Raw genomic sequence first — 13434 nt, forward strand, 5'->3', positions numbered from 1 at the left:
TATTTTCCTACTTTTTGACAATACATAACCAATTATTAGATTTATATAGATTTTTTTATAAAGGCGATCATATTGAAAACGTTTGAGTCATATTGGGATTAGTTTTTTTCCACTAGAGCGGTAAATAGTTGTTTTCTAATATTTGGCTTAGTTATCATGTATTTACAGGTAATAAATATACAATGATTCTCTGCAGTGTTTTTACTAACATAGTTTTTTAACTAATCTAAATTTATCCAGGTAAGAATATTAAAGAGTATATTAAAAGATTCGGTTATTTTAATAAAGCTCCCTATAGTTTCGTTTTGTATAGGTTGATCGATGTAGGAATATCATTGTTAATATCATTGTAGAGCAAAAAATTAATATTGTAGGTAGCATGTCACGATATTTCCACAAAAACAGCATACACATACTAAACATGAGTATCATACACTAACCATGTCTGGTTTAAATAAAACAACAACTTTTTTATTAACAGAAAAAATATGCACTGAATTCGTGTAGCTTTATATACTTATTGGACATTAAGAAATATTTTTGGTTTATACTATAAACTTAGGTTGATTTATGCTCAATTCATTTCACGACAATGATCAAAACCAAAAATGAATATAATCTAGATACAGATAAAAATATATAAATGATGGTTTGGTGTTTTTCATTTTCGTACACCAGTGCGATAATGCTATAGATAAATAAAAATGGAGTTTTTTTACCAGGGAATTCGTGGCCGTGTAAATATCATTAAAGATAAATGAGTTAAACATGATGATGCATTAGACGCAAAAATATATATTATGTGCATCAACCTGTATTGTGCACGTTAAAAAGAAATGAGAGCGCATTCATGTAGCAATTAAATTAAATTGATCAGCGAAAGTCCGTATATCATATTTTAATATTAAAGTTACTTGTTGATTTAAGAGCAAGTTCGTCACAACTTTAATAAAGATAATAATAAATAACGGTAAAGATGTATTCAGCATCAAAACACACTAAATTTGCTTCCACACACACACACGCACACGCACGCACGCACGCACCATCATTTAAAGATATTGTATCATCCGTTTCAAAAACACATTCACCAACTATTTCTTAAAAGTAGTTCTTATCCAAACAGAATTGAAATGGTCAATCGTTGACATTTCACTCCATCCAGATTGTAATTATCAAATCATTCACCAACATTTTTCTCTCTTTAAATGCATATTGTTTTTAACATCATTTAAGTTATTTTTTCGCTTGTATATTTACCCTGTTAAAGTTGCTTGTTTAACGTACATATACGACCACAAAGGGACAACAGAAAGCAAACCAACAACATGTTCATTTAAGTATCGTATTTTATTTTCTAGAAGTAACAAACCGTGCATTTGCCAGCAAAAAAAGATGTGTCATTTTCAGTTACCATTGTCTATGGCAGTATTATTTAAAGGCAGTATTACGAACAAAATTATAAACCCATACAGTCAATCCAGGAAAAATACTGTTGTTTGTTTGTGTATGAGGAATTCATCCCCAAAGCACGATAAAGGGCTTAAAAGTTAGAACCAATTGTTTCGAAAGTACTTCGATAGTGATTAAGTTGATTTCAATGTGCTTCCTACCGTTTTTATGCATATGTCCAAGGAAAAAGCAATCTTTATTACTGATCAATAATATGAATAAATAATGTTTGAACTTATCCTGAGCTTAAGAACCCCTGAAATTGAATGTAATGTCACTTTAAACATAAACTTATATTCCTGAGTAGCACTGATTCTTAAACAAATAATACAGCCCTTTCCATAAAAAACACTTGAGACTGCAATAAATACATTGATGATATCGTCAATGCAAAATCTTAAAGCAAAGCAAATCTGGCAGAAAAGTCCACATAAATACATGCTGTGTGAAAGGTACAGGTGAAAAGCATCAATTTAATCATGATTCTAGAAACTGTATAAAAGATAGGCAACATACCAGTAAGTAAATCATATTTTATCATGATTGCACAGATCCTTAACAAAATAACAACATTTTTGACGGGAATTAAGCAGAAACATCAATCTGTTAACAAAACTACTTAGTAATTGAAGTTTAAATTAGTTTTTAAAAATCTATTTGAGCTGTCTAACACACTCAGACCTTTAAAGTTTAAAAGAAGTGTGGCTCATGATGTACGTTGTACCTTCCTTTAAAGGATAACATTATTTATACTTAAAACTCAATTCAAAAATTTAATTCAATTTTGTCTGAAGTCTTTAACATAAATCGAGAGGCCCTGTGAAAGATATAAAGGTCATCTTCTTAATCTTAACTATGTAGTCTTTATTCCAGTAGTTTGCAAAAACAACATAATGATATTTTAAAAAATACAGGAACTAATAGCTGCGTCCAAAGAGTGTATAATTATTGGCCTCTCGAGTGCAGTCTGGGTGTATACACTTGGTGCCCTTGTCCAGCCCTTGGGGCTGCTTGAAGGGGATGCACAGCCCCTTCGCCCCCACATCAGGCTCTCCTTCCTCGACCACAACATCCCTAAAATAGAAAAAAAAGATTTGTATAATTGTATGACAAAAGACTAAAGACAAAAGACTAATTCATATTGATTAAAGTGACACACCTTTTCAAAATCAATACATACACATGCATAATAAACATACCTTTTAAGTGATACACCTTTAACTACTTACTCAAATTTTAATAATTTATTTCTGATAACACGATTGTTACCGTGATTGGTGAGTACTTAAATATTTATTGTGATCTACTATCGTCTCATAAGGTAGAAATGCCGTGTTTTCTGCACCTTTATTTCAAATACAACTCGGTATCCTTCATGGAAACATTGTTATCGACATTTATTCATCCCTTTTTATCCTTTTTGGTATATTATAACATTTGTATTACTTGTGGTCAATCTTATTTGGGAGTAAGAATGCATCTTTGAACCTATAACACATGTTCTGATTGTTTATACATGGGTAATATTGGTATTATGTAATTCTTTCGATCGTGTATTCGAATATGCGATTGTCAAAATGATCCTTTTAGAAATAATAGTGAACTATTCGTTTTTGTTATAGTAATAGGCGGGGCCTCTTTACCCTACTTTGTCGTAACGGGACCCGCGACGGACCCTACTTACGACAAATTAGCCTCTGAAATTTCCAATTTCAGAATATATTCTATCAAAATGCAAAACGTTTTGAAAAACAAAACAAAATACAAAATCGTATTATTTCCTTTCCACTGTGTTGCGAAATAAGATCGACCGATCTCGTAATATCCCGGTTATGACGTTATGCGCCAATGGAGGTTCGTTCCGTGTGCCTTGGAACCGCATTTTTGGATTGACGTTATCTAAATGAAACTATGAAAAACAAAAACAAACGTAAATTATGACTCATTTTACAACACTGCATGAAATATATAAAAAAATATCAAAGAACGAACGTTATATTGAAACATGGACAACATTTTATAGCAAATAACTGACACATGTCATTTATATCATCAAGGCAATTTGAGCAATATTGCACATCTTAATTGGCAGTCATGTCAATACATAGGTGTGAAGGCCGATTTCTTAAACCCTTTATTGGCATGGTCATTAAAATAACCTAAAATAAGAGAAATTAGTTTGATGACACATGTCTAATAACCGGTTATTGTAAAATTACTCAATGTATTTTCACTTTCTATTTGTATATGTTGCAATATTATTGTAAAGGGTCATTTGAATGTCTCATCAGCTGTTCTTTTGCTCTTTGCCTGTGTTTTGTCAAATTGCACGATTGGATAGCTTTAGAAATATTTTTAAAATAATTCAAATACCCAAGTTATGACAATTACGTTTTCTTTGCTAGCCTTACAAACTCAAAACCGTAGGTTATTCAAGTATGACCTCAAATACCAATCAGTGTTTTTATTACATGTAATCTAATCTTTACCAGACGTAATTTATTCATCAGTAGTAAAACTCCACTTAGTATGATAGCGATCATCGGATAAAAAAGCTCTACAATTTTAGCACTGAGTAATTTTCAGTCAGGTTAACTGAAGAAAGCTGAGATTTGTCAAACCAATTCTGGTAATTATTAACGAAAATATAACATTGATGTTTTCAATCAGGGATAATTGGGAAAATTTATGTGTTTCGAGTTAATAAATATGCGGTTAAGAAAGGGCAAAATACTTAATGCATACATCCATGACAATGTTTAACGGACTCGCTCACATGTTTTATGTTGGCAACATATTTCAAGACTTTTTGTCAGAAACTAATGAAGCCAAACTGCAGAAAGTAGTTTTTGTACAGGCATGAAAATGATCGATTATTAATTGAGCACCCATCCGTTTTAAATTTTCATTAAATTATGTAAACATTTGTAGGATTCCGACCACTAGTTTTAACTAAAGTGGATAAGGATCACCTGAATTACGACCTATTCTTACCTAGCGCTATCCTTCTTTATTGCATCTTCACATGTTATTTCCCCGCAAAATGGCGCCTGGATAAGTTTGTTTTGGTCGAGGCCATTGCAGAACTCATCCCAATTATGCGACACGGTCATATTGGAGTCTAGGTCCTTCTTTGCTCTGAAATGTACATGATCTAACTGTGTTTGCTAATCGAAAAGGATTCATATCAGACATCTGCTATTTTTTCAATAAATTCTAAATGAGTTAGTAGAAACTTTGAGTAATATTTCTCATCGTAAATGATTTTGGTCGAAACAAATATAAGAACAAATTCAATATTTATTTCAAGCAAAGTTCATCTTGCTTAATTAATTCTTAATTTGCTTCTTTGTTGATTCGAATTTGATAGACGCAGTCTTTTTTTATACAAACATTCATGCAAAGGAATTGGACTCACTTGTCAAACATATCTTTCTGTATTGTCTCTAGGAGATTTTTGACCCGTTGTACAAGATTATCGTTCTTGATGGTGAGTTTTTCGCCCGTGTCTCGTCGTACGATCACAACCTGGTTCTGTTTCATGTCCCATGTACCTAGCTCTATACGCAATGGCACGCCCTGAAAACGAGATATTCTCTGTTTTTGTACGAGATTATATTTTTGACTGCTAGCGTCTTGCCCGCATCACGCCATACAAACACTACTTTGTTCTGTTTTATGTGATGACCCTAATTCTATACGCAAACCCTTTATGTGAGTGGTGATTATTTATTACTTGTACAAGATAATTGTTCTTAACGATGAGTTTCGCGCCCATGTCTCGACGTATGATCACTAATTGGAACTGTTTCATGTACCAAACACTTCACTCCATAGGTTGTGGAACACCCTGTGAGTGGGTAGTTATTTGAACGAGATATTTGTTCTTAAGGCCGAGTTTCTCCAAGGAATAAGACGAATAACCTTGTACATTTTAGTCTCACAAATTACAAAATTAAAGCCATTATTCCAAGAAAGATACAGTAAGTACAGAAACACATTTATCCCAGGAAGTAGATATCTTAGAAAGCTGGCCTCCGTCGCTGTCTTTAATATTTGTATATCCTTACCTTTAATTCCTGGTGGTTTAAATTCAAGTGGTTAAATAAGTAGTTATCCCATAGATGGTTTCGCCCATACTTGCCCAGCATTTTGAAATGACTACACATTTTAACATGTTACCATGTAACTATTAATTCCAAGTGGTTGAACTTCTATTCTTGAGAATAGTTATCTCTGTGGTCAGCTTTTGAGCTCATCCTTCGACATCTATATTTGATAGCCGTCACACACATACATCTAGCAATACTACTTTCAATTCTTAGTAAGAAGCTTCCATCCTGGCTAGTATTTATCTCTGAGGTCAGCTTTCGTCCTTACTCCTCCAGCGTCTAGTGGTTCACATACAGGCATTTAGCAAACTTACCTTCAATTCCCAATAGTTACACTTCCATCCCGGAGAGTAATAATCACGCAGGTCAGCTTTTACTCTCACTCCTCCAGCTTCTAGGGAGGACTTTAGAGCCTCACACGCCGACATAAGCTTGTTGGTATCAGCCTCTGACAGGGAAGCTGTTACCCCACATGGCACTATCACAGCCTGGAAGTATACGAACTAAGGAGGAGCCAAATGAAATAACAATATTTTTACTTAAAGCTGCAATCGCAAAGATTGACAGTTTCGATATATGATTTAGATGTTGTCTCAGAAACATTTGACTTTGATGCATTTCTTTCAGTCATATAAAATTAATCACAATAGGACAGATACCACTTGTTTTGAAAACAGCCAACGCTTCCAGCCAATGAAAATCAAATTTCGAAGGTAAATATGGAAAAGAACAACCTGATCTTTTGTCAGCAATCTCGTAGAACTGGTTTCCAGACATTTACGCAATTGACGCATTCCAGGACAAAAAAATAAATATGAAAACGATCAATCTATGAGAGTGCAGCTTTAATGTCCAGAACAATTAAGGAAAACATGAGAAGGATATAGAGGTATTGTTTAATGAAAAATCACCTCTATAACAAAACCGCCATAGAGCATATGCGAATGCAACATATGCGCAAAGTTGCATTCAAATATTTTCATGAGGGTTAAACCGTGGAAAAAAGCTGATGTTTTAACACTTAAATGCCACCAACACCAGAACTAAGACAAACACTTTGAGTTTAAAAGAAACAATATACGATCTTATAAATAATAATTCTTATTGTTTATAATGGCAGTAAGTGTTGAATTATTTACGTTTTCTTAACTTAGAAGAAGAAAGTGTTTACTCAGGATAGAGTTCACCATTTAATTAAAAACAAGGAAGAATACATTAAGGATGCGTAGTTTTCGAAAGACGACTGAAACAAGACCTTTCACATGAACATTACAAATACATCTTGACCTTCGAGGACCTGACCCATACGCTAAACGCGACATCCCATGAAATTGAGCAAGTTACAACTCAATATACGAGAAATTGGAAGAAACATTAAGGAAAAGATGGCTATACAGCTTGACTACTATATGCCTCAATTTCGGGAGCATTGGAAAAACAAATGTATTCATTTCGGCTACCTGTAGGCAAGCCACCCTGGGTGGAAGCACGAGGCCTTTATTGTCCCCGTGCACCATACACATCACCCCGATGGTTCGAGTCGTCAGTCCCCAACAGTTCTGGAACACATACTTCTTCTCGTGAGTCTCCGGGTCCTCGTATACGACCTCAAACATCTTGGAAAAGATATGGCCAAGGTAGTGACTGGTAGCAGCCTGTAAAAACCATGGTTATTGATGATAAAAATATCACTAGTACATCTTGATATATTAATGTGTAACATATCACGAATTCATATGTGCATCTGGTGCAAAACGAACCCATAAACTGCAGGCTGACACTCTACTGTGATGCAACTAAGGCAAGGCTCAATAGCAAGACAGTGGAAGCTCCGCTATATTCATATTATTTACAAGGTTACATATTTACAATACTGAGCTATTTGGCATATGATCTTGTATTCTTAACCATAGGCTTACCCTGTCAACATAAAACGTATCCTTATCTACAGACTTGCATCAACAATTCCATTCAGTGTATTGGTCATTTTTTTTTATTAATCAATCGCTAAACTACCGATATACCATTCAGATTGAGTCCAATATAAGATTTTAATTAAATGAACTCTTTTTCGATGAAGTGTACAGGTTTACACTTATATATTACTAATGACTTGTACACCTCGACCACTGGCCGATAGGCTGGTTGTGAAATCTCTGACGACAAACATTTTTCTTCCAACGTAGAAATCGTTGAAGGTTACACGTTTATGATACTGAAATACCACTGAGCTGTATAGCCAGACCACTGGCTGATATGTCAGAATTAGCGAAGTTGTAGAATATATTTTAGTAGTCTTTCCTTCACAACCTCTGGATACATACGTGTTGCAAGTTTATGATACTATATAGCAACTGACCAGTATAGCCCGACCACAAGCTGATATGAAAGCTTTGATGAAGGTCGTGAAATCTCCGCCGGCCAACTTTTCCACCGCAACCTTTGAACTTATTAATATTGCAAGTTTATGATACTTTATTACCACTGACCTGAATAGCCCGACCACTAGCCGGGATATAAGCCTCGACAGTGAGTGTAAACTCTACTTCGTCAAGCTTTTCCTTCTCAGTCTTCCTGCCCCTCACAACTGGGATGGCCATCAAGTACTCATACACCTGGGCATACAACTCTAGAATCGTGTACACCTAGAGAGTGAAAGATGACATATCAGTGAGTGAACATAAGCGCATAGCAGAGCAAACAACAATGCTCTTCTGACGAATTTCAGTCTAACAAGGGGCATAACTGGATACTGATTTAGGCAGAATAGTGGGCCTTGCTGTATATTTTTACGACACCTGTGAAAATGGCACCAAAGATGGCAAAGTCACAATAAAACCTTTTAACTAAACCCGAATCAGTACTATCTTTACATTTCAGTGGAAAATAAATTAGGGTATCTTAAATTTTGGCGTTGTTTTTGGCACTTTTCGCTTAAATGGTGTGCATAAAAAATAACATGAAACTGATTGCAATATTGAGGTATTTGTCGGTCAAAAAGTCAAATGTTGTTTTACATTTTATAACGAACAATTATATAAAACATACTCACACTTTTGAAGAAAAAATATTAAAAAGTGCAATCAAAAGTGACATAAAAACATCAATGAAAATATGTTGCTATTGCAACTGAATTAAGAAAACATCCTAAAAAAACATGGAAAAACTATTGCAGATGAAATAGTGTCATGTTAGTAGTACTCGTATTATATCATTTACTTGTAAAACAGCTTCTATGATATAAGTGACGAAAAACTATAACAAAAAGATGTTTTGTATTACTATAATTTTTACATCACGATCACTAGACAAAATCGAGTGAGTTAATTTCAGAAATGCAAATATTCAGTTTATCAAAATGATCATAAAAAATATAAATGTTTACAATAAAATTATTTTGAAATCAAAATGATATTTCGTATGGTCCGTACTCAAATTAGTACAAAATTTTCAAGACATTCAAAAAGGTTGCTATAGTTTATAATTTTAAGTAATTGTTTTTTGCAATGCTGTTATGTTTTTTATTTAGAAAATATTTAAGCAAATAGCATGCTTTTATGGGAATTTATGCTTTTGAAGATATATGTTTTAAGAAACACTTTTAATTGTATTTACTTTTTATCAAAGTGTTCTTTTTTGCCATGGTAACATAATTGAAATGTAGTATTTCACTTACATATGTCATAATCATATTTAAATAGTCAGGTTTTCAAAGGGCTGGGTGCTGCAAAAAAGAGAAAAATTGGCTCGTTGTATAGTGTTTTTAAAAAACTTCAACATTAAACAAAAAATGTAAGAAATGGTGTTTGATTAACAGCAAAAAATCGTTACATATGTCAAAATCCACGTGTGACCTTTAAGTAGCTGTGAGTTATTGTCCGACACACTACGGGAATCAGAAAAACATGTAAAACCATTCCTTTAAGTCGATATTTTTTAATGGTTTCCGACTAGAAAACACAAAACATAAAAACATGAATCACGTATGAAAATCCACCAGCGAACCTTTAAACTAGAGTTTCTAATGAACTACTTTGCCGACTTTGTACCCCTTCCTACAGGCATCGGCACATATTCATATTATGTATAGCAACATGAATACCAGTTTCAATTGAATGTCTTGAGCCTTGTTTCAGTCATGGATAAGATTGAATATTTCGTAGGCCGATTTCTAGGCCATGGCAATAGTTTAACAATTTTTCTTTGAAAAAAAGACACATGGACTAGTTCATAATACAGTGTGATACACATTACATGTCTTTGCAACATCACTAATACCTTCTCATGTAAAGGTGAAAGTAGACTGGTGATATTATGTTGTAGATGTACAGGTTTGAGCCAGACAAGGTGAATATTCTAGTTTTTAAATACACACATGAAATTTTAGCCAGTATTGATTTGCATTCAGAAAACAGACTCCAGCATGCTTTATATGACTTTTTAGTTGTCATTAAATTTGAGCTTACATAAATGGGTATAAATCAACAATTACTTCCTCATAACCATCCTCCTGCCACATGAAATATTTTGTCCTTAAGATACTTCCCCTTACATATAAGTGCCAGTCTCCACCCCTTTAATACAATCCTCTCCCTTAAACTTCACATGTATCTATCTTGCGTTTATCTTGTCACACAAATTCATGTAATGCTCCTCAAGCTACATCCTCCCAAACAAATTGATCTGCCCTCAACACAACCGGCACGGCATAGAATCCTATAATTACCTCCTCACATGCATCCTCCTTGTTTGACCAGGTTGTGTGTCCCTCCTGCCACAGGAACTCACGAGATCTCAGGAATGGCTGTGGATGTTTAAACTCCCAACGCTGTAATACAAAATTCAAGGACCTTTTATAAAATATACTAAGCATTTACAAAAACACAGTAAATAATCATTCTAATTATAGCATCAGAAGCATATGTCTGGCGTTTATCTCGCCAATCACGATAATGACGCCATTTCTATGATGAATTTTTTTTCTTGAAAAACAGACTAGCCAAAACTCTAAAAAGCACAAATAAACATTTCAGGTAGTCTACTTACCACTACATTACACCACTGGTTCAGTTTAAGGGGCAGGTCCCTGTGAGTCTTTATCCACTTTGCAACCGCCGGGTAAATGATAGTTTCACTGGAATGACGGATGGCTATTTGCTCGTCAAGTTTAGATTTTCCAGGTTTTGTCACCCATGCTAACTGCAATTTAAAAAGTTGAACTAGATCAAAGTATGAAGGGTATATGACCGTTCCAGTGACCGGCATATATCAATCAGCTCAGCGAGGTTAAAATTGCTAGACCTTCATCCATGCAACCTGCAGTGAACTAGTTGGAAATAGAGATTAATGTATGCCGGGAAATGTTGAACTGGTCTAGCGGATGTATATTGGCTCAGCAAGATCAACTTGCCAGACTGTGTCGCCCTAAAAACCTCTTGTGCAATGTATAATAGGTTAATGGCTGTTTCACTGTTTGGGTAGACAGCGGTCGGCTCTATACAGTCAAATTGCAAGATTTAATTACCACGCTTTCCGCAATGGAAAATTTGAAAACTTGAATTAAGAACACCGGGAACATGACGGTCTCACTTGTCTGCTGTTTTTGATCCACCTTTTCGGATTTTGTTACACAGGCAGCCCCTGCAGCGAATTGTTAAAATAAAAATGTTTTCATTCAGCAAGGTTCTTTATGTTTATAATCAGTTTCAGTTAGTTAAACTTAAAGTGTTGACAAGTTTATCAATCAGTGTCAATGTAATTTGCATCAAAAATGCATCCTTATCCTGAAGGTAATTTTTTTTAAATCTTTCAATCCTTTACAAGGGGAACAAGACCTGTGCCTATGCTAAAAAAACCTAGTGGGCAACCTCCTAGTACCACAACACTCATGTAACCTTCCAAAAACAATCAGAAGCTGTTGAAGCAAGGGTGTGGGGTTAAAGCACAAGCAGTTGAGGGTTGAGAGGTTGACATTTTTTGTAAAAAAAAAAATCAAATTTCTATATCACCTCAGGAGCATAGTCCTCAATGTGTTTTTTCTCCCTCTCCAGGTTAGCGTTTGTAAGAAACAAGGGGAAGTATGTGTTTTCCACCCCAAGCTGCTTAATCGCAGTATCGAAGAAATCCTTGATGATCTCCCATATAGAGTAAGACCAGGGCCTCAGGATATAAAAACCACTGACATCGTAATACTCAATCAGTTCAGCCTTCGTGATGATCTGAGAATACCAGTCTGAGAGATTTTCCTCCTTTTTGGCTTCAATACACAGTCTGCAATAGAAATTTAGTGATTGTTTAATAACGCATGGGTAAGTCTCATTAATGTGCCATGAACAAAAATTTTACCTTACACCTCATCTAGTCAATAAACGCAAAGCGAGAAGAAAGATAGTCCTCGAAAATTCAAATTTGCAAATGAACATCTAGGTCTGGCAAGAAAATATTCAATCACACCCAATCCGCTATGGCGAGCATGACAAGAGAGAGTTTAAATACCTTTTATAAACAGTCAAATATGACCTCATAATGGGCAAGTTTAATATTTTATCGGACTCACATGATCGAATGCGGAGAGTGTTTGATCGACTATATGTTGTAGATAAATTAAAGAGAGGAGTGAAAGCCCACGCTCGTCTGTTTCTTCCAAACCAGCAATGAGAAGTTGACAATTACCCAGAGTTATGGTCCTTGCTAAACATATGTGTATTGTGGCTAGCAAATTTCATCTGAATAGTTTGAACATCGTTAAATAACGGCTCAGAGTTTTGCAATTCATGACGCTGATAACAACACCAAATCTAAGACAATTGTTAAAAATATACTTTTCTAAAAGAAGACAAGCTGACAATGTCTTGTATTTTAAATCTACTACTGACCTGCTCTGTGTCTTACTATGCTCTGGGGCAGCCTCCTTAGCATTCTTGCTTTCCGTCTGGGCCTTTTCCTGCATATTCACTTGCTTATCTCCCCTGTTCTCCTTATTATCTCCATTTTTCCCATTGTTGTCTCCCTTGCCCTTTTTCTTGTCCTGTCTACCAGCCGCTGACAAGTCCTCCTCTGGCAAGATCTTGTACAGGGCTTTAAGGGTGAGCAAGATGGACACCTCCTTGTCCACTACATACTGTGATTAAACGTGATTTTTTTTTAGAATAATGTTAGTCAGTGATTATTCATTAATATCCCTGATCAGGACAAGCGCGGTCCACACCTCGAGTTCTTGTTTATAGGATCCTGGAGTATAAGGAGCTTTTTTATGTATATTACAATGACTTTGAAAAAAGTTATTAAAATATTTTATTATCATTCACGCTCCTTTCTTAGAAATTCATCAAATATGTGTACATAATGCAGAAATACAGATTCTTCCCAATTAATAATTAACAAGCCACAGTACTATTACAAAATAGGAAATCTTAATAGCCAGAGTTTACATAGAATGTTCATACAAGTCAAAGTATCACACATAAACTTCCCAAAGCATGCGGCTAGAATAATATTTGTCTTTAGTTTACATTAATAAAAGGTTAAGCATTCACTTTGGCAACCTTCAGATCCCTGACTTTTCTCTCTTTGGCTTTAATTTTTTCCCCGAGAGCAGCCGCTTCTGGACCGTCTGCCATTTCCCAGTTTGGTGCCCCTGCTGGCTCCGTACTCTTGCCTTGTAATTGGTAAAATATATACCTTTCAAAATTTATTTTAATGACAGGTCCTTGTCCGGTTATTCAGTTAAACATCATTAAGAAAAAATAAAATTTTACGATATGATACAGATTACTTTCTTGGTCTGTGAGTATTTTTTCATGAATTTCATTAAACCCTTTTTATAACTGTTTTACTGAAATGGCAAACTACACAAATCCGGAAATACCTA

General features: G+C 34.8%; 1 protein-coding gene across 1 annotated transcript; it reads right to left on the reverse strand.

Annotated features, from left to right (window-relative positions):
• Positions 1-2369: 2369 nt before the first annotated feature.
• Positions 2370-13183, reverse strand: LOC128208520 (bifunctional glutamate/proline--tRNA ligase-like). The gene is made up of 11 exons (XM_052912079.1): positions 13100-13183; positions 12440-12684; positions 11573-11834; positions 10611-10763; positions 10291-10392; positions 8054-8209; positions 7025-7219; positions 5879-6052; positions 4871-5031; positions 4447-4590; positions 2370-2526 (listed from the first exon to the last, which is right to left on the reverse strand). The coding sequence occupies exons 1-11, from the start codon at positions 13181-13183 to the stop codon at positions 2370-2372; spliced, it is 1833 nt and encodes a 610-aa protein (XP_052768039.1).
• Positions 13184-13434: the final 251 nt, after the last annotated feature.

The sequence above is a fragment of the Mya arenaria genome, chromosome 11, assembly GCF_026914265.1.
Source record: "Mya arenaria isolate MELC-2E11 chromosome 11, ASM2691426v1".
NCBI classification, from domain to species: Eukaryota; Metazoa; Mollusca; class Bivalvia; order Myida; family Myidae; genus Mya; species Mya arenaria.

What these genes read in the sequence shown, in the direction of transcription:
- LOC128208520 (XM_052912079.1), bottom strand. Translation starts at nt 13,183, where the DNA reads ATGGCAGACGGTCCAGAAGCGGCTGCTCTCGGGGAAAAAATTAAAGCC. An exon ending in CTAGTGGTCGGGCTATTCAG is followed by an intron (nt 7,220 to 8,053) that starts GTCAGTGGTAAT and finishes TGGTTTTTACAG; the next exon opens with GCTGCTACCAGTCACTACCT. An exon ending in GTAACTATTGGGAATTGAAG is followed by an intron (nt 5,032 to 5,878) that starts GTAAGTTTGCTA and finishes TCTCGTTTTCAG; the next exon opens with GGCGTGCCATTGCGTATAGA.